General features: G+C 39.5%; 1 protein-coding gene across 1 annotated transcript in view; it reads left to right on the forward strand.

The window, feature by feature from the left end:
• Positions 1-25,132, forward strand: part of LOC124379808 (interleukin-1 receptor accessory protein-like 1-B) — a 322,414-nt gene that overhangs the window by 158,773 nt on the left and 138,509 nt on the right. The window contains exon 6 of the mRNA XM_046840387.1: positions 8,923-8,997. Coding sequence (XP_046696343.1) covers positions 8,923-8,997 — 75 coding nt within the window. The remainder of the gene's footprint in view (positions 1-8,922; positions 8,998-25,132) is intronic.

Below are 25,132 nucleotides of genomic sequence, written 5' to 3' on the forward strand. Positions count from 1 at the left end.
CAGATAAAACTTGTATATGTAGATATTACAGTATATTGAACTTCAGTGAAGCGACAACAACGGCGCAGACGATCGCATGTGCAGAGTTCCAGACTTCCAGGTGGTTATAGTGCTTAAGATTGAATGCCAGCGTGTAACCAATATATCATGGAAACTATATCACCTCTATCATCTTAGCTTCTCCAAACACAGTGTGTGCACCAGAGAGAAGTGTCTCACCGTTTACAGGCATCTGCTCTCAGTATGTTCATTACAAAAATATGTGTCACCATTTCCGCCCCAAAATTTAGCATCCATGGCAACAGTAAATAATTTTAATATGGAAAATGAGTCATTTAATTTGTGGTTTGTGTTGAATTTGCATTCAACCTCATTCATTATTACACTATCAGTGAAAACCAAGAACATTATTTTTTGCCTTTTTTCTTCATGTGATTGTTGAGAAATTCTGATGATGCAGCTACATTTGATTTTGGCTTTGTGTGTGTGTGTGTGTGTGTGTGTGTGTGTGTGTGTGTTAATTGTAATTAACGACTTACCAAAAAAGGTCACTTCGAGCATGAGTTATTACATTAGGCTCACACACTGAGGTAAAAATATCATTTTTGAAGTGTTTTAAAACAAAAATTATTTCCACATGGTTACAGAAGTGCGTTTTGTTCCCCATGCTGTTGTGTTTGTATTAATATTTGAGTTTTTTTTATCGAAAACTTGCAGATTGATGCCTCAATTATATGAATATTACAGCTACTACTGATAGAAATAATAATAATAATAATAATAGTAATAATAATAATAATAATAATAATAATAATAGTATATACACTGTGCATATTTTTGTACTGTTTTACCTACAACGTACATCAATTACATACATAGATACAAACATAGATTGTTTTGTAGCCGCATTATCTGCGTAAAGCTGCTTTAAAACATTGTCTATTGTTAAAAGCGATATAAAATGCATTTAATTGTATCGAATGTACATATTCAATAATGTAATATTTTTTTAATAAAATAAATAATATATAAAATTGTGATTAATAGTATGATTTTCACGAGCTAACTCACAACTGAAGCACATTTTTATCCATTCTTAATGTACCTTGAATTAATACTTTAAAAAATTTATTAAAATCAAAATGGCCATGAACAAATCCACATCTAATCGACATTAACATGGACAAATATGGATTTTTTTTCTGACCAATGTTTAGTGATTAAAAAGAGATTTTTAGTAGAGTTGGTTTTTTTTTTTTATAGATATCTGAGTAAAGAAAGGATGTCGTGACTGAATTTGTGTTGCAGTGAAGGTTTTTATTTCGCCTTCTTTATATTTACTTATTTATACTGTTAATAAAAACCGAAACATGTGCTGCATTAATAGCACGTTGATAAGATTTGTGCCGTTGAAATGAATTTGCATTCATTTTGACAGCCCTAATATTATATATATATATATATACAGTGAGGAAAATAAGTATAGACATAATCTAAAAAAAAAAAATTCAGAAATCACAATATATGATTTTTAAACTATTTATTTGTATGATACAGCTGCAAATAAGTATTTGAACACCTGTCTATCAGCTCGAATTCTGACCCTCAAAGACCTGTTAGTCTGCCTTTAAAATGTCCACCTCCACTACATTTATTATCCTAAATTAGATGCACCTGTTTGAGGTCGTTAGCTGCATAAAGACACCTGTCCACCCCATACAATCAGTAAGAATCCAACTACTAACATGGCCAAGACCAAAGAGCTGTCCAAAGACACTAGAGACAAAATTGTACACCTCCACAAGGCTGGAAAGGGCTACGGGAAATTGCCAAGCAGCTTGGTGAAAAAGGTCCACTGTTGGAGCAATCATTAGAAAATGGAAGAAGCTAAACATGACTGTCAATCTCCTCGGACTGGGGCTCCATGCAAGATCTCACCTCGTGGGGTCTCAATGATCCTAAGGAAGGTGAGAAATCATCCCAGAACTACACGGGAGGAGCTGGTCAATGACCTGAAAAGAGCTGGGACCACCGTTTCCAAGGTTACTGTTGGTAATACACTAAGGCGTCATGGTTTGAAATCATGCATGGCACGGAAGGTTCCCCTGCTTAAACCAGCACATGTCCAGGCACGTCTCAAGTTTGCCAATGACCATTTGGATGATCCAGAGGAGTCATGGGAGAAAGTCATGTGCTCAGATGAGAACAAAATAGAACTTTTGGGTCATAATTCCACTAAACGTGTTTGGAGGAAGAAGAATGATGAGTACCATCCAAGAACACCATCCCTACTGTGAAGCATGGGGTGGTAGCATCATCTTTGGGGTGTTTTTCTGCACATGGGACAGGGCGACTGCACTGTATTAAGATGAGGATGACCGGGGCCATGTATTGCGAGATTTTGGGGAACAACCTCCTTCCCTCAGTTAGAGCACTGAAGATGGGTCAAGGCTGGGTCTTCCAACATGACAATGACCCGAAGCACACAGCCAGGATAACCAAGAGTGGCTCTGTAAGAAGCATATCAAGGTTCTGGCGTGGCCTAGCCAGTCTCAGACCTAAACCCAATAGAGAATCTTTGGAGGAGCTCAAACTCCGTGTTTCTCAGCGACAGGCCAGAAACCTGACTGATCTAGAGAAGATCTGTGTGGAGGAGTGGGCCAAAATCCCTCCTGCAGTGTGTGCAAACCTGGTGAAAAACTACAGGAAACGTTTGACCTCTGTAATTGCAAACAAAGGCTACTGTACCAAATATTAACATTGACTTTCTCAGGTGTTCAAATACTTATTTGCAGCTGTATCATACAAATAAATAGTTAAAAATCATACATTGTGATTTCTGGATTTTTTTTAGATTATGTCTCTCACAGTGGACATGCACCTACGATGACAATTTCAGACCCTCCATGATTTCTAAGTGGGAGAACTTGCAAAATAGCAGGGTCTTCAAATACTTATTTTCCTCACTGTATATATATATATATATATATATATATATATATATATATATATATATATATATATATATATATATATATATATATATATATATATATATATATATATATATATATATATATATATATATATATATATATATATATATATATATATATATATGTATGCTGTTGTTGTAAAGAAAAAGGGTATACAACATTTTCCCTCAGGACAGATGGTAGCGAAATCTTTGGCCTGTTTCTTCCACAAATCATGTTTTTCGAAAAATGGTCATCTACAGTAGACTGAATCCCTTTCGAGTGTTTTTGTGTCCTCGGGCGAAGTTACACCACAGTCTGTCTGTAGTTCTGGTGCTGTTTTCCAGCATTTTGCTCATAACCAGTCCAGTCAATTAGCTGCACCTGTGACTCATTAGCACTATACTCGCACGAGCGTGGTTCAACCCTTACGTAAGTTGGCATCTCACTATATTGACTCTTTGCCTGTTTTCCAGCTCTTTGGATTTTGATTGGCTGTTTTTGACAACACCTTAGTTTGTGGATAATGTAATTTTTTTTTCTAAAGCTCTTTGGAAGAAGCTTTTCTTCTTTTTTAAATAAAGAGACAAGAAAATTAGAGACATTATGTAGTATCAGAAATGCCAGATGTGTTTACACTGGTTGTTGTGCTTACACCATGGACTGTGGATATTAGCTTTATAATGCAGTGTAATGACATTAGAAGAGAAGCAGGAAGGGAGAGCAGAATAAGTGTTCTGGGTTTATTGTGAAGCACAGGCACCTGTGGGTATGGCAGGTGTATTGTCTGAGTACGTGTTCCTGATTGTTATTTATGGAATAAACACGTGACAGATTGTACTGTTTGAGGAAGATGATCGGTGGCTGGTGTGTTGCAGTCACTACTCTGGATTTATTTTCTTAATACAGCAAGTTTCTCATCTGCTAGAGTGGACAAAGAATAACCACCCAGACTGAGCCAAGCCTTGACAAGTTAATGCTTCTGAGTTTGGATCCTCTCAGGGATTCATCATCATACGATTTTTGGAAATTTTTTCCTTGCCACTCTGGTCACTTGCTCGCTCATCAGGGATAAACATATAGAGACGAAATTATGTATAAGTGCCAACGACGTATAATGTCGTTGGCACTATTGTGTAATTGTTGTCGCAGCAAATAAATCAAACTCCAGAACCAATCAGAATAAAGCGTTTAACAGTATGTGTTGTGGTATACAAATGAAATAAACAAGTGTATTTTTAGTTGCTAGTAATAGGGGAGTAGTAAAGTACTGTATATCTCACTTTGGTCCTGTAAGGGGTTCCTCTTAATCCAAACTAGGCAGGAAAAAATGGGACAGAAATCATGGGACTGGATTCATTTTGTGGTTAAACGGACCGAAAGCCAGAAATGTTGCCACAATTTTGGACCATAGTGGATTGAAAATACTACCAAACCAGCAGATCTTGAACCTCCCACCTTTTTTCCCATATGACTGTGTACTGTAATGATTTATAATCCTAATTTCAATATATGATGTCATCTAAAGCTTTTTTTTTTTGGTCTGGTTTCTACCTCATGTCAGTCCCAGGGCTTTTCTTTGCCATTGTCGATTCTGGCTTGTCGAGATCTGCAACATTTCTGTTTTGGGACAATCTCTGCTGATTATAAAGTTATAGTAGTTGCTCTACAACTACTATAACTTTCATATGCACTTTTTTTTAACATTCAATTCCACATTGAGTCCCAATTTGCTGAGATAGTAACCTTCTGGGAAGATGTTCCACTAGATTTTGGAGTGTGTTTGGGGAGATTTGTGCTCATTCAGCCACAAGGGTGTCAGTAAAATCAGGTTCTGATGTAGTGTGAGAAGAAGCCTGGGCCAGTCAAGATTTTCTATTCCAATCCATGTACCCCATAAGTTCATGGAGCTAAATTTGTGCCCCGAGGCATTGTCATAGAACAGGGAAAAAAAATGTCATTGCACAGCATCTAAAAACCTTCTATGCAATTGTGTGCACTATGTGTTCATAGTGGAGATCTCAACTTTGATACACCTGAGATCTTCACTATGAACACATTGATAGCGTTTTTTTATAAACTCATCCACCGGGTGACATGAGCTCACGATTTCTGACATGAATTTGTAATAATGTGCATGATTTGATTTGTAGAGAAAGTTAACAAGGTTAACATCATGGGCAGGGCTGGAGCTCATGAAAGAAATCCACTCAATCGTCCTCACTGGTTCGTCTTCATACAAATGTCTCATTAGGCTGCACCGGAGCACATTAAACCTATCTATAAGTGATTATCTGCTAAGTTATAGCGCGGGATCGTAATGACCTAATGTAATTACAGACAGAATTAATAACTATTGCAGCACGTCGAATAAATGAAAGCGGTTTTTAAAGCTGCAGTATTTTTCTCGTGTTGAACTTGCATACAAATGTATGCGGTTGGCACGAGGAGTATTCGAGCTGGAAATCAGACGGTACATCGCAGAGAGAACAGACATGCTCGCTTGCCAACGCCGAAGACGGCCGTCCAGCTCCGAGCCCAGGCTGAGGTTGCAGATGGTGCGGAATGAGAAAGAAGCTGTTTCTGAATACGTATTGCCAGCGTTCTTCACCATTTCGCAGTGAAATAGCATGGCACAGGCGTGTCTGTTTTTATGAAACAAAGGAGCACCTGAGGCATATCACACGCTTTATCTACATATAATTTATGATAGAGGATCATCTAAGGTTAAAGAGATGTCATGTTCACTGGACCGGAATTGCCCTGAAAGGTTTCACTACGGAAGTATTCCAGATGTTATAGATCCAAATTCATAGACATGCGGATCATTTTCGGTTGCTGAGTTCAGTGTAGCATGAATGGGCATCTGTGACAGAAAGGAACAAATCATTGTGGTTATTTGTGTGTCCCTGTTTCACACTCTTGCAACAAAATAGCTATGGGGGAAAAAACCCGAAAACACAACGTCTCAATGAGGCTAAGCTCGGAAGACAAAGTCCTTCTTTTCAGCATGGTAAACACTGATTGGTTTATAAGACTATTGATTAGCAATCTGTCCTTGACGGTACCTATCAAATCCGATTAGCACTTAGCAGGGTAACACATTACAGCAAGGACAGGCCTCGGTGTTGTTCTTCTATATGCAAAGCATAATGGCAGACTGCCTCCTCACATCAATGCAAAAAGGGTTCAAGAGTTTGTTTGTAGCCTTCGCTCCAGGAAACCAGATTAGCGAGATTTGGTACCTCAGAAAAAAAATGTTGAAATGATGGAAAGGAATCGGAGAAAAAAAGAGAAATCCGAGAAATTGTAAAGCAAAAGTATTGGTACTTTTCCAGCCTTGTGTGCTTTTTTCTATTTTTTTACTCTTTTCACAAAGTACCCAAAAGTATAGGATGTGTTTGGAAGATGTCTGTTATTCTCAATACACTTCTTATTTTTTACCTGTCACTGCTGGGGCCCTTGAGAAAGGCTCTTTACCATTGAGTGCTCAGTTGTATAAAATTTAGTAAATGTATTGTAGTCTCTCATAAAGTGACATCACACTTTGGGCTTTTGTAGCTTAATTGTAAAGACATTAGACTACTATTTGGAAGGTCGTGAGTCAAATTTCAGTCAGGCTCTTGAGCGAGGCCCTTAATCCTCAACAGCGCAGTTTTATAAATTACACGATTGTAAGTCGCTCTAAATAAGGGCTTCTGCCAAAAGCTGTAAACGTAAGGAGTGGTATCTTCGCTATTAATATGTCTTTGAATGTTGTGACATTGTTGTCGGTTTTGCTTACACATGTAGCCTGAGTACACAAGGCCTTTTCTGGCCCCGAGTCAGAGCAGTCAACTGAAAGTAAATTGCCTTCGCATAATGCAAAATACCCATCATTCACTGTGGCTTTGGAGGATGACATCTAACCAACAGTGTAATTCAAATTCACAGTGGACAGATGGGGAGAAAATCTGAATGAGAAATATACTACGCAGTGAAAGTGAACGACTGAATGATAAATTCCTTTCCAACTGGTGATGGCGCGTGTGCGTTATTGTGGAACAGTCCTAGAGGAATCATATGTTCAAAGCTTTCAGTGCTATTAGTAAGTCAGCTGTCTTTAAAAACACAGAAGCTGCCCTGGAGCGGGATCGCTTTGGAGATGGAGCTGATGGAATTGACTGTGCTGGTAAAATATTGAACTGATGTGATGTCAGGGTGGTGTTAAACCAGAGTCAAGCCCAAAATTAGTTTAGGAATCCCAAGTGGTGGGCCGCCTTAGTGATGTCTGATGCAATGTCAGGTGCAATAGTCTATTTAAAACAAATTTCTTTTCAACTCTCTTTTCTTTCTTTTTTCTTTTTTTTCTGATGAGACTTTCGATAAAGATAAGTAGTTAAAGAGAAAGGATAAGAAGCCTCATTCATGCAATTTTCTGTCAAAGTGTGACTGCTTAATTGAAGGCGGTGTAATTGTAGAGAAAAAAAGCTCACACATTCTCTCTTATAAGCATCTATCTATCTATCTATCTATCTATCTATCTATCTATCTATCTATCTATCTATCTATCCATCCATCCATCCATCCATCCATCCATCCATCCATCCATCCATCCATCCATCCATCCATCCATCCATCCATCCATCGTCGTTTTGACTGTCCGGTGAGTTCGTTGTAATCACACCATCCTCCTATTGGTGGGATCAGCTGTCTTTCGTCATTTCGGACCGCCGTATTCATCCCACGACCGAATTGCGAAAGTGTCCGACTGGCACCGCAATCCACCCTGTTTTATTACTTACTGGAATCAAACTGCTCATGTGGTTTGTTCGTGCGGTCCTGGTGTTTTAGCTAATTACCCATGATGCATGGCTCCTACTGTATCTAGTGAACAGTTGAAATAATAAGCGGGTTTAATGGCATTAGCACAGCGCTGGGGGATAAATTACGAACGCCGTCACGAGCAGGAGGAAAAGCCGCCACTCGCCTGGCGCGACAGCAAAACAGGGTGCCGAAGAAAGCAAACAAAATCAATATGTAGAATTATTCCAGGGAGTGTATTAGTTGTTTAAACAGACATCCTGAATCCTGACAGCGGGGCGATTTGATTAAGTTTATGCTTATAAATTACTATCCGTATTTATTTCAATTGAGGCAAGATGTCTCTGATGTGTACTGTTGAATGCTGAGCAGATTGCTGAGTCTTAATGTACATTGTAGTCCTGCATTGTAGTTAATATACATATGTTATAGTTTATAACCTTCTCTCAGTCCCACTCTCTTTCTCTCTCTATACTGCCTTTCCTCTCTCTTTCTCCACTCCCTATCACAGCCCCCTCCCACTTTTCCCCCTCATCCTTCCTCTGGCTTCCTCACTCTCTCTAATACTCTCTACTTTTTCTCAATTCCTTGATTTGCCTTTCCAGATAAAGAACTGTATTTTTTCTTTTTTTTTCAAACTATCGTCCTAATTGTTTGAGCTATGGTTTGCATCATGGCAGATTTGTCCAGAGAGCGGTGTCTCTATGCTGAATGAGACCTGGTTGGTTCTTCTCCCCTCAGCCCCTATAAATAAGCGTAAAGATTCCCCTGGGTTTATATTACAGTGCACCGCTAGTTTGCAGTGGACGTCTGAACATTGTCTGCCCTTAATGCATGTTGGTTTGGTGGCACATCGTTCGCCTTAATCACTGACAGTATGCTTCCCCCGAAGGTACCGAGGCCATTAGTTGACTTGAAATGGTTGTCAGGCCATGTATGGTGAAGCCCATTACAGCGAGAGAGAGACAGGGGGAAAGAGAGACCGAAAAAAAAAAAGCGAGGGAAGATTATACCGTCCCTTTGGTGCTTATTTTACCATGTTTAGTTTCCCTCTTCTAGTTCTAGTTCTAGTTTTTTGTTATAACCGAAATTTATTTTGAGTGTCCACACAGGATTAATATTCTTTTTGTGTCTTTTGTTGCAGCTCCTTTGACCGACAAACCTCCAAAGATCATCGTTCCTGCTGAAAGCAAAATGAGTGTCATGGAGCTGCAGTTAGGTAAGAACCCCAGGGTTTCTTTAAGCACCTTATTAATGCCAGACTGAGAATCAGGGCCAGGCTTGTGCCTCTCTGGGTCCAGTCAGACCTCTGCCTCTGCCTGATGTACAGTATATGGATTTGCGCGGGGGTCTGTTTTTCGGTGTGTGCATGTATGAACACACACGCCATAGTGACACCTGAATGTTGTTGTTTTTTCAAGGCGTATTCCAGGCAACCTGCATTTCTCCGATGTTGCATGGTGTAATGTTGTGTCGTGTGTGTGGCAGCAGGACCACAGCAGGGAGAATATCGTTTTTGATTATGTTTAGAATGCACAAGATTGCCAGGCTTTGTGAGACAATGCCCCGCTGTTTGAGGCTGCAGGTGTTTGAGTGGCAGCGACCACAAATCAAATCCCTAAATAAAGCAGGAATGATGGGCTTTAAGAGGAGCTAACTAAGCCTGGATCGCTTCAGCCACACGGGAATAGTCTTGCTGAGCAGTGACAGGTCAAAGACTTGATTATAATAGGAATGAAAAGCATCCATTATGGCGCCCTCCTTTGAAAATGAATTTGTCGTGGTCAGTGGACATCAGAGAGGCCGTTTGAAAAGGAAAATCCCTGTGCGAAAGCTTGGAGAGAAATGAAATATATCCTGCTTTAGGTTCGCGTGCAATTCCGAACACTTGCATGGTGACGTAAAGTGAATTAATGCAGCTGCAGTTTAGATGTCAGCACAGTTGAAAGCACTGAGTGATGACACGCAGCCTGAAGGCAGAATACAAGAATCTTCTATGAATGGCAGCTCCCGTCTGCATCCCTGCCATTAGATCCAGCAACACGCTCGCTGCAAAATCAACTCATAAAATATTATGCTGGGAACAGGAGCGCATTGCATTTTTCGCTTTCCACTCAGTTAACACGCACATATGGAGACGTTCAAGGGACTGCCACATTTCTCTCGGTTTTCCACATGGTAGTGACAGGTGCTTGTCGAGATCCTTCGCTTTTTTCCCCCCTTTTTTCGTATGCTTGTGGTACGCTTTAATATTCATCTCCCAAATAATGTATGGAAGTATAAATGGCCCATCTGACATCAGCTAATTAGGCATATGTACTTGAGAGATGGAAAGTTTGTGTGTGAGAAAGTGCAAGAAAGCAAGAGAGATAGAAGCAGAAATAAAATGAGTAGTAAAATGTAGAAAGAGTGGGAGGAGAGTTAATCAACACCTTTTTCTAGCCATTCGGCACTTTTTTTGCACACACACTGAGGCTGGTAATTCTAATAAACTTATCCTCTGCAGCAGAGGTAGCTCTTTGTCTTTCTTTTCTACTGCAGTCCTCATGATAACTTCATCATAATGTTTGATGGTTTTGACTAGGTTACCTGGTGGTCTAGTGGTTAGGATGCGGCGCTCTCACCGCTGCGGCCCGGGTTTGAGCCCTGGTCAGGAAACCAACCCCAGCCATTAGGGTTGCACGAGCCTTAGTGCTGGTCCCAAGCCAGGATAAATGGGAGGGTTGCGTTAGGAAGGGCATCCAGCGTAAAAACATGTGCCAAATCAAATATGTGTATGGTCCGCTGTTGCGACCCCTAATGAGAGAAGCCGAAAGAGATCGTTTGATCGTTTTGACTGCACTTTGGGAATACATTTAAAGTTCTTGAGAGTTTTTGGATTACATGACCTTCATTTTTTGAATTAATCATGAACTGTCTTTTCTCTTTACTTAACTGAGCGTTTCTGAGATTGTATGGATTTGTACAGTAGTTGTAGTAGCACTAATAGGGGTATTGACTGATGGTCTAAAGCCTATTAAGAAGGCAACAAATCTTACGCTTGACAAGTCACACCTTTGAATTGAAAACCATTTCAGGTGACTACCTTATGAATCTGATGCTGGCCAAAGCTAAATGAAACTACTCCATATATATATATATATATATATATACACACATATATATGATAACCTTGTTTATTGAATCACTGGCGCACTGGACTGATACTGATATTTAATGGAAAAACATGACCTTCAGGTGCCTGGTCTTTGATGTATATCTGTGCTTATGGAGGCCTTTGCTCATAGCAGATTTGCCAACGTTCGGGTTTCTAGTAGTAAATGACGTCAGCAAGCTATTGTCAGTAAATCAGCCAAATGCGATGCCTAAGGCTCTGACAAGATCTTGTGCACACTGCATGATTACTGTAAGTCGTGGTATCTGGGAATTCTCCTCACCTGCTGCTAAGCATTTTGGTGCATTGCCCAGAATGAACTGCCACTGTTTGTTGACAGCACTTGCAAATATTCAGCGAAACTGACTTGTTTCAGCGCCTGGTGTCTGCCCCTGAGGCATGCTCAATTTGGGCTGGTCCTCAGCTGGGCTTGCCAAAATGATGAATGACAACCCTTCAACCAAGTGTCCCTTGCCCCTGAAGGGCCATATATCCCCAGCGATCGCCTCAAATGGACTTTATGGCAACAAATTCTGTATCGGTCAGGCTTCGTCGCTCTGCAATAGATCAAGCGGAAAGTACCGGAAAAGTTTCACCGACTTCGAGCTTGTCACCTGGCAAGAGTTGATATGTGGGTTATGTCCGTGGCCTGCGGAATAAGTATGTGTTTGCTAGCTCTACACTGTTTAACCTTACTGTGGGAGTGAAGCTTGATGCCTAGCCGGAATGCCAACAAGCTGACTGAAATAGAGCTGATGAGAAAATGATATTATTCTTCCCGTAAGTAAAAAAAACACCTTCGTTATTTGCATTCACACCGAGCGGTTCACACTGAGCAATCATTTCAGAGCGATGAGTACAGCGTCTGGCTTTTGTTATGAATCTTAAAGCCGAATGATGAACACATGTCAGTCATTTTAAAGCAGATTTTTTAATTATGTATAATTAATACATAAAAGAACATCAAAACAGACCAGAGGAGACCAGGTCTAAGCTTGTAAGCATTGCAAAGCTGTGCATTAAGCAGAAAACTCCTTGGAAATGCCAGGCATGTGACATTCACTTATGTCATCGGTTGAGAAGGAACTGTTTCCAGGAATGGCACAAAATCTGGATACTGATTGTACTACATATGAAAGAACATCAAGCTGATGGTTGGCTGTCAAGCAAAGTTGTTTATTTTTTTTTTTTAAGTGGACTCCCGTTACTTGTGTTCTGTATGTCCATACTGAAAGAATTGGATTATACGGTTGAATATTTAGTTACTAGCTGGTAAATAATCACTTTTTAAAGTAACTTATAACCAACATCTCTTCAGTAATGATCACAGCAGGTGTAAATGCTGCTTGCTTTATATATTCACAGTTCTAGCTCTTCCAGCTTTTCCTATATGGATGCTGTATACAAAGTACTGGCACCTGCTGGTAGGGAGTATTGCCATTAAGATTCTATAGGTAACGGAAATAGGAACAAGTTTCAAGGCATGTCCAAACATATCCTGCATAAGTCCTTTTTACAAGTTAACTCATTGACTAAAACAAGCTCTGATCCTAAAAAGAAAAAACTATTTTGACTAGTTTTTATTTGACTTTTTTTGTGTGAGGATTAAAAGACACAATGTATAAAATAGAGCTCAAGTCTTTATATGATGACACTTTTTCTAGTGTCTAGATGCTACCAAGATGCATCAAATCTCTGGGCATTATCTAACGAGGAATTATATATTCACCGACTTCGACACATCTGTTAAATGCATAGCAGATATATATGTCTAATGTTAGAAGTTGTCATGTTATAAGTAGCTTATAACTTTCATTCTTTTAGGAAGCTGTTCTAGATTTTGGAATGAGCTTGTGGAGATTTGTGCGTATTCAGCCATGAATTCTGGCACTGATGTAGAGTGAGGAGGCCTGGGGTGCAGTCCGCATCATTCCAAAGGCATTCAGTAGGGTTGAGGTCAAAGCTCTGAATGAAAACCATATCTTGATGGAGCATGTGTTGCACATAAGCGCATTGTTACACAAAAGGGCACTGATTAGTCTATACAGGATTGTTCACATGGCCGTTGTCTGTCCATTAACCCTATTTGCCTCAGGGTTGCCATATCATGTCTGGACCAGCAATCTGGTCCATGTTTCCTAATAAACTGGAATCTCCACAGAAAATACTCTAATTGTACTGTACACTAATGCACTGTATATGTGCGATAGGAGATCAAGTCACATTTTACTGTTATAAAAATGGATGTAGGTGTGGTGGTACTACAAGCAGTAGTACGTGGCTAGTGTCTACAACAATGTTTGTGCGTGTATGGAACATCGTGTGGTGATGAAGTTCATTGTGAATGAAGGCATTAAAATCGTGGATATCTACAGAAAACCTCAAGCACGGTGCGATGATGAGACGACCAGCCGCAGTAAGACATTTGAAAAATGTGTAAAATCTGAGAATGCCGTCTTAAAATTCTGTGCCAATGGTTCGGAAGCCGTTGCTACTAGCAAGACTCAATGCCTTTTTGTTTCCCCAGTGTTCTAATGCACAGTCAGTCACTCAATTGCTCTTGAAGAAAAGTGCTGAAGAGCTTCACCCACATGTCTGTGAGCACTTTCTACATCTTAGAGCTGGCCAGTGGAGCATACCAGACAAGAATGAGCTGGATCCTGAAGCCTTTTTTTGTGTGTATGATTGCACTGTATGCTCGGGGGATGGGGTGCTCGTATGTATACGCGTGATCAAGGGCTTTAGTGTTCTGGACACCAAGCAGATGTGGTCATTGTAGTGGAAAAAAATAGGCTAGCGAGCATTGTTTCAGCTGATGGCGCCCATCAGCACAACTGGAGCATTAATGATCAACCCCCACCCTGGCTGTCATTCTCTCACACTCTCTTTTTTTTCCCTCCTTCTCTTCCTCAAAAAATAAGGCCCTGCAGACATCAAATTTCCAAATAAATGAACAAAATTGAGAGTGTGTGAGAGAGAAAAGAGACAGGGAGATGGTTACTGCAGTATTCCAGACGTTTGATCTTCAATCATTGAGCCTTTTTGTGTCACATCCCTAACCTCCACGGCTTTTCTTGTCTCGCCGTGCCATCTCAACTCGCCCTGTTTGTTCTTTTGACTTTCTGCAAAAAAGATTCCATCTCTTTTCTTATGCTCTGTCCTTCACTACTCCCCCACTCTCTTTTTCCACTTTCCTTGTCTCCCACTTGCCTTTTCTGCTTCTCTCTCTGATCAGATAGCTCTTGCTGTCTCTTTGCTGTCATTCTTGGCCAATACCCTGAGAACCTGCTCTCTACCCTGTGACACCTGACATTCAGCTCCGGCAATGATTTGTGACAAAGTGCTCCAGAGGTGTGGGAATGGTTCTTCAACTTTAGTGCCATGGGAGATTCAGAAAAAAGCAAGAAAACAAGCACCAGATTTCAAAGTGCAATTTCTTATACTGTATTTAACAATATTTAAGATTGTATTAATTGCAATTATGGATAAAATATACATTAGGACAGTGAATATCAGGTTTTTTTTATTATTGTTTCACAACAATAACACTACAATAAATGAAAATCAGCCTGTGAAACATAGTCCACCTGCTCCCCAGTGTGAAAAATGGAAATAAAACATCATTGAGTCCCCGAGGCTTGCATTGAAATTGCCAGCATTAGAGCAGATGAGCTACCACACATAAATGTATAAAATGTGCTACAATCGGTATGCCATCTATTCGGAATTCCCGGCTCATAATGGTCAGAGTAACATTAACTGAACATGAACGCGAAACGTCCGATTTTAGTAAATGTCAAAGGGATACAGCCGTATCTCGGAGAACAGTATGTTCAGAAATGCTGTAACCTTTGATTCCTCGGTATCTTGGAGAAGTTCCAGCCACCCGCTCTCAAGGACAAGCTTGTAGAACCAGCCCAGTTCACATCTGAGGCTATTGATTTTCTTGTCTTTTCTGATGTTTTTCAGGCTGTAATTAAAGCATAAAGGGCTGTCATGGCTCGCCATCTTGACCCATTTTTCTCCCACACCTTGGCTTTGAACCTGGTGGAGTTCAAGAGTCACAGAGACCCTTAGCTAGAATCAGCTAGTTTTTTTTTTTTCCTCATTTCTGACCTCCTTGTGAAAATATTACAAATTATTTAAATGTAATATTGTTGTATGATGTATAAACTGCAGCAACAGAGATCCACAGTTCCTGCTATCATCCAAAGCTCAGTTTTCTGTAGATTTTTACACGTTCGCCCAGGCGTCCATAAAGACATTTCCCTTGGGGTGCTTCATTCATTCCTACCTAACAAAAACATCCTGGTAGGTGGATTGGCTAATTTGAATTACCCCAGGATGTAAATGAACTGTATTAGGGATGTTAAGATTTACCGATGTGCATCGGCATTAAAGTTAATGATGCGATGCACGCTTTTTTCAATTACAAGTTGATACAAGTCGGCATTCGTTTTGCGATGCATTGATTTGAACATATTTGCATCGGTAAAACAAATATTGTATGATTTTTATGTCTGAACCAATTCGGTACCATATTGAATTGCAAAGCATCATGTTTTTTCCACTGCATCGTATTGCATTGGACTCAAATTGAAATCGGATCGCACAGCATTATAATAAAGGTGAATCGTATCGCATCGGTAGCTGCTTAATATGTATATTAAATGTATCATATTGTTGGTAATGAGATGTGAATCGCATCGGCCTCAGTTATGGAGATGCACATCCCTATTGTCTATGTATGGTTGCCTGTGATGGACCTGGCATCCCATCCAGAGTGAGTTTATTCGATTTTTTTAGTCTTTCTTTTATGTGAACCTGTTCGGTGAAGAAGTGAGATGTGAATTCCCCATGTTTCATTGGAGTCGAGAGCTGCTGCTTGAGTAAATGTCACTTCATTGGAATATGTGGAGCTGCGGCCATTGGGAGCTGTAAGGAAGATCAATATTACATCATTTCTCTCAATTAGGGGCTGCTTATTGTTTGTTTGAGGCATTGCTGTCTTTGTTTAGTCTAGCTCCACAGTGTCTTAGCCATAACGTAGGGGAAGGGGGGGGGGGATTATTAAATTGTCATCATACTAGTGCTGCTGAAAAAAAAGTATAAATAAATAAAATAAAATCTTGGTTTAGGAAAAGTTCAAACTGTAGCGTGAACATTAGGTTAATAAAAGGGTGCTTGTACATATACAATATGCTGTTTCTATAGTTACAGCTCACAGAGAGTCTTTTATAGCTTGCACTTCACAGACTATATAGACTATATATATATATATATATATATATATATATATATATATATATATATATATGTGTGTGTGTGTGTGTGTGGGTGGGTGTGTGTATGTTGTAATAAAAAAAAAAAATTATTACATATATAACATTAAGAAACATTAATGTAGTGACATGTTTTTTGCTAAGAAATCTTTATTAAGTATTTATAGGAAGAGTCTCGTAAGCACTTTTAAACAGTTGTGTAGATTATCAGCTCCAGGAATTTCCACTAAAATACCATGTTGTGTTTTTTGGGATTGTGAATTAGAGAGAGAGAGAGAGAGAGAGAGAGAGAGAGAGAGAGAGAGAGAGAGAGAGAGATAGCACAAGAAGGAGAAATATCCTGAAGCAAAAGAGAAAAAGAGCAAGGCTGATGATGAAATGATTTGTTTATCACGCCTGGTACATGGACCAGACCCTACCAGTGTATCACGCCTGGTACATGGACCAGACCCTACCAGTGTATCACGCCTGGTACATGGACCAGACCCTACCAGTGTGTACATACAGCAAAATTTCATTTTACTTCTAACAGCCCATAGCACTATGATTTGTCAGAGCGAAACATGGCTTCCTCTTGTGCTAACTACACGTGTAGAGTCCGGGTTGGGGAACTATTGTTTTAAACTCGACCAAAAGGACTCCTCGTTCTCGCCGTCCATAATATCGATCATAAATTGAATCAGCTGATGGTTGGTTCAATGGTTTGAGGGTTACAAGGATAAAGTAACTTTCCCTAAAATAGAGCCTGGGAATTGTCAGGTAAGGCTGAATTTGGAGCTTGTGATGGAAAGGAATCTTCTGCATTGTTTGCTCATCTCTAATTTAACAACTCTTTATCTTCATCAATGGACGATGAACTTCAATCATAAAGCACTACTTAATGGACAATGACCTGATACGCTGTTTTCTTTAGTCATTCTGATATCAAAGGAAAACAAACATTCAACAGATTTAATGTTTCCCTTTTCATTTGTGTCTTTGCCATGGGTTTTTGTGTGGCACTTCTAATATGAACACTTATGGAACTATTAATGCTTTCACTGGCTAAGCTGTGGCTCAGTGGCAAACCTGTTAGAGCTAAAGTTTAAGTTTCAATCCTCCCACTGCTCAGCCTTTGAGCAAGACCCTTCACCTTTAAGTACTCGGGTGTACTGTATGAATAAGTGAGGTGATTGTGGATGAGGGTGTCTGTTAAGTATAACTGTATTCAAGTTTATTTTAACTGTGAGTTAAGCTCTTGGTGAGAACTTCACTGTGGCTTGACCTGTGAAGTTTTTAAGAGAAATATACTATATATAATGGAGTTTGCTGTTCAAGTTCTGGTGCAAAAATCAGATCAAACGTGTCGTTTTTCATCGCAAGTTTTTACCTGCATCGTGAACTGGCAACCAACATCATTTGAAATGGATAGAAATACAAAAATTAGGGATAAAAAGGGAAATAAAACACTTATATTCACTGGTTGCATACACCAGTTATACATTAAAACCACTGACAAGTGAAGTGACATTGGTAACATTATCTTATTAATTCAATAAATGTTTTTTTTGTATAGCATTTTGAACAATGGACATTGTCTAAAAGCAGCTTTACAGAGATAAAGCTGTAATTAAAGAATGTTCCACATAATTGTAAGTTTATCCCTAATGAGTGAGCCCTTTTGAGGTTCCCTTTTTGAGTCTGGTTCCTCTCAAGGTTTCTTCCTCATAACATCTAAGGGAGTTTTTTCTTGCCACAGTCGCCATGGCTGCTCATCAAGGATAAATACACACCATTCACCTTAACTCTTAACATTTTGTGAAGCTGCTTTGAGACTTGACTTGACATGTTACATGTGTGTGGACACATACCACCTACCTGTACATTGTTACAGAACAAGTATACATGGTCCCAGGGTCATCCAAGGAAACTTCTTCATCCGGAAATGAGCGTCAGTTCTTGTTTATTCAAGGTTGAGGGATCACTGATGGCTCCAAATACTTATGCTGTTTGGCACAAAACCTGCAGGCCTCTGTTATCCAGATGGCGATATAAATTCACCTTCCAATATCGCGACAACCCAATGTACAAACAAAGTCAATAAAGAAATAGATTCGGAAGAAGATTTTGTAATGGTCCAGTCAGAGCCTAAATCCAAATCCTATCCTAATCCTGTGGAAATGACCTGAAGTGGGCTGTGCACAGGAAATCCCCTTGTAATTTGATCTGGAGGTATTTTTTTTTTTTTTTGCAATGAAGAGGGGAATAAGAATTGCTAAATCAATATGTGCTAGTAGACTCTTACCCCCCAAAAAAGATTTGAGTGTTGTATTACAAAGTATTAGGTAAGTGGTTTGCTGTTTATTCAATTTAGATTGTCGAAGGAATGCCAAAGACTGCTCTGAGAGCAAGGGCATCTCCTACCCTATATGATTATGGTTTTCTAAATTAATATATATTCTATATTTTACTATATACTATATATGTATACAATATATTGCTATATAGCGATTTTCATTCACACCAAGGTGCCATTTAGCAAACAATCTTCCTATTGGTTCAGTGTAGGGGCAAAGGTTTGTGGACACCTGATCATAATATTAGAAGATTTTTGTACATTCTATTCTACATTTAGTCTCCATTTGCGCTTTTAATAACCTAAGGTCACCTGGTGGTCTAGTGGTTAGGGTGCGGCGCTCTCACCGCTGTGGCCTAGGTTCGATCCCCGGTCAGGGAACCGACCCCAGGCATTAGGGTTGCAAGCCAGTGCACTCTTAGTGCCGGTCCTAAGCCCAAATAAATGGGATGGGTTGCGTTAGAAAGGGCATCCAGCGTAAAAACATCTGCCAAATCGAACATGCGGATCATGCATACAGATAATCCGCTGTGGCGACCCCTAATGGGAGAAGCCAATAGAAAGTTTTGCTCTTTTAATAACCTCCACTTTTTATTATTTTTGAGTATACTTGGGGAAATTTGTGTTTATTCACCCACAAGGGTGTAGTGAAGTCAGGTATTGGTGTAGGGTGAGGAAGCCTGGGGGACAGTCAGTGTTCCAAATCAGTGAAATAGGGTTGAGGTCAGAGTTCTATAGCAGGCCACTCAAACTCTTACTCATGTAATGTCTTCAAGGAGCCGGCATTTTGGAACAGGTTTGGGTCTCCCAGTTTAAGTGAATTGAAAATTTATCTTGGGATGTAGTGGCATTCTATACCATGTGTGCCATCAACTTTGTGGTAAGATGCTGGAGAGGAACCACATACTGTATGTCTGGAAAAGTCCATTCGTGGTCAAAATCTAAATCAGTTGAGATCCTAATGTATGACCCTGCCTTATTAAAAATAACCCTGAATCACCTTCGTGGCTCTGCACTCTTTTACTGATCTGTTAATTAACACAATTTTGTTGAACCCTTGCCTGAAGGTAAACTAAAGGCAAAAAGAAAATGTGAACTCTACCTCTTTGGAATCTGAATCGCTAATCATCATTATGCACAGTTATTACTGACAGTTTTTAATTAAAGATTTGCTACATAGAGATAATTGAAATTATAAATAAAGTTCCAGTTTAGGTGCATAACACAATACTGTATTTTGTCCTTTTTATTATTTTTTTTTTATTTACAGCACTATGCCTACACACTAGCATATGGAGATTAGCATATACATGATGATAGAAAAGAAAAGCAGGTTTGTGCTAAGTATGCAGTCAACACTTTACCGGCTCATGTGCTCCGAATGCAGGATTGGGTTCAAATAGAAAAAAAAAAAACCCTTTTAACTCATTTTCAGTGTGTATGTGTAAACTAGATTCGTAATCACACAGTTCCCATGGTGCATTGCAGCCTGTTGCGCATGGGGCTGTGAACAGTAGTCACAAATCTATCTGGGCACTAATGCCGACCCCTGTGGACAACGAAAGCGCTTACAACGTGCAGATGAACATCAGAAATAGAAACAGAGCAATTTATATCTATTTTCTTTTACATCATGCAAAAGGCACTTATGACTTAAGGCGCATTAGCAAGATGGAGGAGAGAGTGTGGTACTTTAAGCAATGCTCTGGGAAACCTTGAGTCTTGGGATTCATGTGTATGTTACAAATATGTGTGGACACATACCACCTACCGTAATTTCCAGACTATTAAGCGCACCCAAATATAAGCCGCACCCACTGAATTTGACAAAGATTTTTATTTTGAACATAAATACGCCGCACCTGTCTATAAGCCGCAGGTGTCTACACTGAAACTAATGAACTTTACACAGGCTTAAAAAAAAAACAGTGTCTGTAACGTGGCTTGTATCTAAACAGTAGCCTACCAAGAAAGTCTTTGTTTACTGTCTTCCTCCTTCCTTTCACAACAATTTCTCTCGTTTATCTTTCGGTGTCGTCGTGCGTTTAAAAATCACCATCGGTGAATCTTTTCTCCCGATGCCGTGCAGCTCAGAACACAGGTGAAGTGCGTTTTTTCATGCCCGGTTGTTTTCAGCGTGACGAATGATTGACATTTCCTGTCGCCAGTCCGAGTGAGCGGCGGTCCAACTTAAGAGGAACCTCATCCATATTTATGATGTGGTGCAGCCCGATTTAGTGGGAATGCACCCGATTTAATATAAAGAGTTTCATTGGTTCACCTGAACCCGTTCGGCTATTTCATTGGTCTAATGTTATGGGGCTCAGTTTTTTGGCTTAAAGTTTGTGAAACCGGGAAAAACACAGAAAAAATCCATAAATTAGCCGCTTCATTGTTTAAGCCGCAGGGTTCAAAGCGTGGGAAAAAAGTAGCGGCTTATAGTCCGGAAAATACGGTACCTAAGTGTGTACTACCTTGTTACAGACAACAAACATACACATTCATGGTAATGGCTTTCGCTATGATCCTATATTTCACTAATGCCACATGATCCAATGCTGACGCATACATGACGACAGAAAGGAAAAGCAGGATTATGCTCAGAATGCAGCCACTTAATGCAACACTTTCCAGGCTCAAAACGCAAGATTGCTTTTAAATAACAAAACACCCTTTTAATTGATTTACAGTGTGTATTTGTACACTACGTTCCGAAATTCCTATTTACACAAACTAATTATAATTTCACCATATTAGTCATTTTCTACCAGGCTTTTCAAATGTGTTTAATGCCAATATGTAATTATTAGGCTTTTTTCACAGTACTTTTTACATCATCCATTAAGATTTACGCCTTAGGCTGTAAGATCTGATCGTTAAATTCTATTACTTAAGGAGCTATTCGGGAAATGGATTTCACGTGAACGGACGAGAGCTCAGAGACGTGGGGGAAATTGTTTAGAGTTAATTTCATTCCCTAGTCAAGCATTCTGTTCTCCTTATTACTTTCGTGTCTGTTGTTTTACAAAGGAGTTGCTGTATGATTGTATTGATTGGGTAAGATGAGAACTTTAAAACGGATTAGGTTTTGACTTGTACTTTTCACTTTTCAGCAATCCTATAACATTAAACCCATTCCAGGCATCAAAATCAAATCAGCAGCCATTTCTTTTTTCTTTTTTTTTTTTTGTGAAGCTTGCCAGTCCACCCAAGTCAATTCAAACCACTTTTGGCAAATACAATTATGTGTCCATTACATCGTTTTTATTATCCCAAAGAAGATGACACAGAGATTTGGGTTCTCGCAAGATAGATCGCAGACGACGAAGGTGAAAAGGGCAGCGCTTTAAACGCTATCATTTACCATGATTTCTTTGGAAACATGGTCGAGATTTTTCACTCGGGCTGTAATGATACATTCTGGACAAGATTTGATTCGATCGATAAATGAACAATTAGCGGCTTTAGTATTTTCATTCGATTTGATCTGAACAATATTTGAAAGAAAGTGAAAATTGCTTACCTCAATAAGTATTTTTCAAACTATTTCATTGAAAAAAGTCGTCAAACATGTAGCATGTTGTAGGCATGGTGTCATTCGAAAGACACTGAAGAAAATCACTTTTTGAATGTTCAAATGAAAATTGTGCGATTCAATTGTGCCTGATGGGAAACAGAGACTTAATATGACAGCATAACTAAAAAGGAGTGACAGAAGGTAACACAGGTATGAGGGCACCGTGGGACATGCAAGCAACAAATCTGAAATAGCGTGTGACGGTGTGGGGAGCGGGGGGTCGAGTGAGGTTTTGGCCGACGGCATCCAAACCCATTTTACCAGACGTCTTCTGCAAACCCTCCCGAGCTAAAATTAGAGAAGCGCTATTAATAAAATTATTGAGTTCATAAATATGTTTTAGCCTCAACCTTAAGACTGAAGGCTGATTAATTAATAACTGTGGCTGTTAATTAATTGTGGGAAAAAAAAATAATAAATAAAAAAAGCTCACTGCTGCTGTTTTAGTTTTTCTAGGTACCAACAAAAAGACTGCACCCTTCCAGAAAAATTATATCTAAAAATAATATATCTAAATTGTAATAGACCAGCGTATGCAACCATTCAGTGCTATAAAATAATTACCACAATTTTATAATCAATGTGATTTTTTTACTGGAAGCAGTGTGGAGAAGTTATTGGTGCTGTTTTCAGAACTTTCAGTCTTTAAAAAGAGCTCTGGCTGCTGCATTCTGGACTAAATGGAACTTATTTCTACACCTACTAGAAACAAAGCAAAATAATGAGGTGAGACAAGAATCAAGCTACAGCAGCTTGTTCACACTATAAGCTTTTTCATTATTCAGTACTTAACACTATACAAGACAGTATACACTGCCTGTCCAAAAGAAGTCACCACCTCCATTTAACTAAGCAAATAGGTAAGAACCTCCCACTGGATAATTACTGCATGAATGATTGTTTTAGCTGGCAACAACTTATTTAACCCTAATTGATGCAATGAGTAGCTTCTCATTTCTTATACAAAGATGTCGGAAGACATCCTGTAGTCATGGGAAAGATGTTAATCTGTCTCTGAAGGGTCAATTTATTCTCATGCATCAAGCAAAGAAAACATCTAAGGAGACTGCTGAAACTACTAAAATTGGGTTATTAAAAACTGGAAGGATCGTTTGGCGAAATCAAATTGTAAAAATACTACAGTAGAACTTACGGCTATGTGTAATAGTGAAAGTAAGAGCATTTCCACATGCACAATGTGAAGGGAACTCAAGGGATTGGGACTAAACAGCTGTGTAGCTTTGCGAAAACCACTTATCGGTGAGGCTTATTGGAAAAACGGCTTTAATTTGCTAGGGAGCATAAAGATTGGACTCTGAAACAATGGAAGAAGGTCATGAGGTCTGATGAGTCTATATTTACCCTGTTCCAGAGTGATCTGGGTAAGAAAAGAGGTGGATGAACTTATGCACCCATCGTGCCTAGTGCCTACTGTACAAGCCTGTGGGAGCAGTGCTATGATCTGCATTTGCTCCAGTTGGTCAGGTCTCGGTTTACAATGGTATGTGCCCAAAGAATGAGATCAGCTGAATATACTGAATGACACGGTTATTGCATTTAAGTTGATCAGTCACACCATGAAGTTATGGGAAAGAGTAGTGGAAGCCAGGCTGAGAGAAGAGGTGACCATCTGTGAGCAACAGTATGGTTTTATGCCGAGGAAGAGCATCACAGATGCATTATTTGACGATATTGTGATTTGTGGTGAGAGTAGGTAGCAGGTGATTTGTAATAGAAGAGTATCTGTGAGAGTGAAAGGGAAAGTTTATAGGACTGTGGTGAGACCTGAGATGTTGTATGGTTTAGAGAGAGTGGCATTAAGTAAAAGATAGGTGCTGAAGATGTTAAGGTTTCCGTTGGGAGTGACGACGATGGACAGGATTAGAAACGAGTTTATTAGAGTGACAGCACATCTAAGATGTTTTAGAGACAGAGCAAGAGAGGCGAGATTGAGATGGTTTGGACATGTGCAGAGGAGGGACATGGGTTATATCGGTAGGAAAATGCTGAGGATGGAGCCCCCAGGAAGGAGGAAAAGAGGAAGACCAAAGAGGTTTATTGATGTGGTGAGGAAAGACATGCAGGTAGTTGGCTGAAAGAGGCAGATGTAGAGGACAGGGGGGTATGGAGACGGATGATCCGCTGTGGCGACCCCTATTGGGAGCAGCCGAAACAAGAAGAAGAAGAAGACCAGGTTATTGCATCAATTGATTTTTTCTTCCCTGATGGCACGGGCGTATTCCAAAATGACAATGACAGGATTCATCTGGACAAATTGTGAAAGAGTGGTTCAGGGAGCATGAGACATAATTTCTCACACATGAATTGGCACCACAGAGTCCAGACCTTAACCCCATTGAGAATTTTTGGGATGTGCTGGGGAAGTCTTTGTGCAGCGGTCCGACTCTCCCATCATCAATACAAGATTTTGGTGAAGAATTACTGCAACTCTGGACGGGAAATAATGTTGCGACATTGCAGATGCAAATACGTGCCGTAGTCAAAGCTAAAGGCAGTCCAACAAATATTAGTGTGTGACTTTATTTTTTGGGCAGGGCAGAGAATATCTTAGCGAAATTTCTGATATGAAAAACTATCCTAGTAATATTATTCACATACGCTTTAAATAAGGCGAGGGAATCTATAATCAAGCAAGTCACAATTTACACTTACGTATATAATGATCATGTTCAGTCAAATAAGTGAAATAACCAAATTAATACCATGCTCCAACAATATTTCCTAGTCTTTTTAGAAGAACATTACCGTAATGCAATAGTGGAAAAACATGCCTGATTAAAAGCAAGTTGAAGGTCATTTACCACTTTAACCAGCATTTTCTCAATACTGTACAGTATCTCACAAAGCAGGCAGAAAGATTTCATTTCTCTGCAAGTTTGTACCCTAACTGTTGTGATGTAACCTATTTTGGGATCTTGGAAATCAAGCAGAGGTGTAGCTATAGATTTCACGTAACTTTACCTGATTATTAGACTAGAACAACTC

This window comes from Silurus meridionalis, chromosome 26 (assembly GCF_014805685.1).
Source record: "Silurus meridionalis isolate SWU-2019-XX chromosome 26, ASM1480568v1, whole genome shotgun sequence".
Taxonomy (NCBI): domain Eukaryota; kingdom Metazoa; phylum Chordata; class Actinopteri; order Siluriformes; family Siluridae; genus Silurus; species Silurus meridionalis.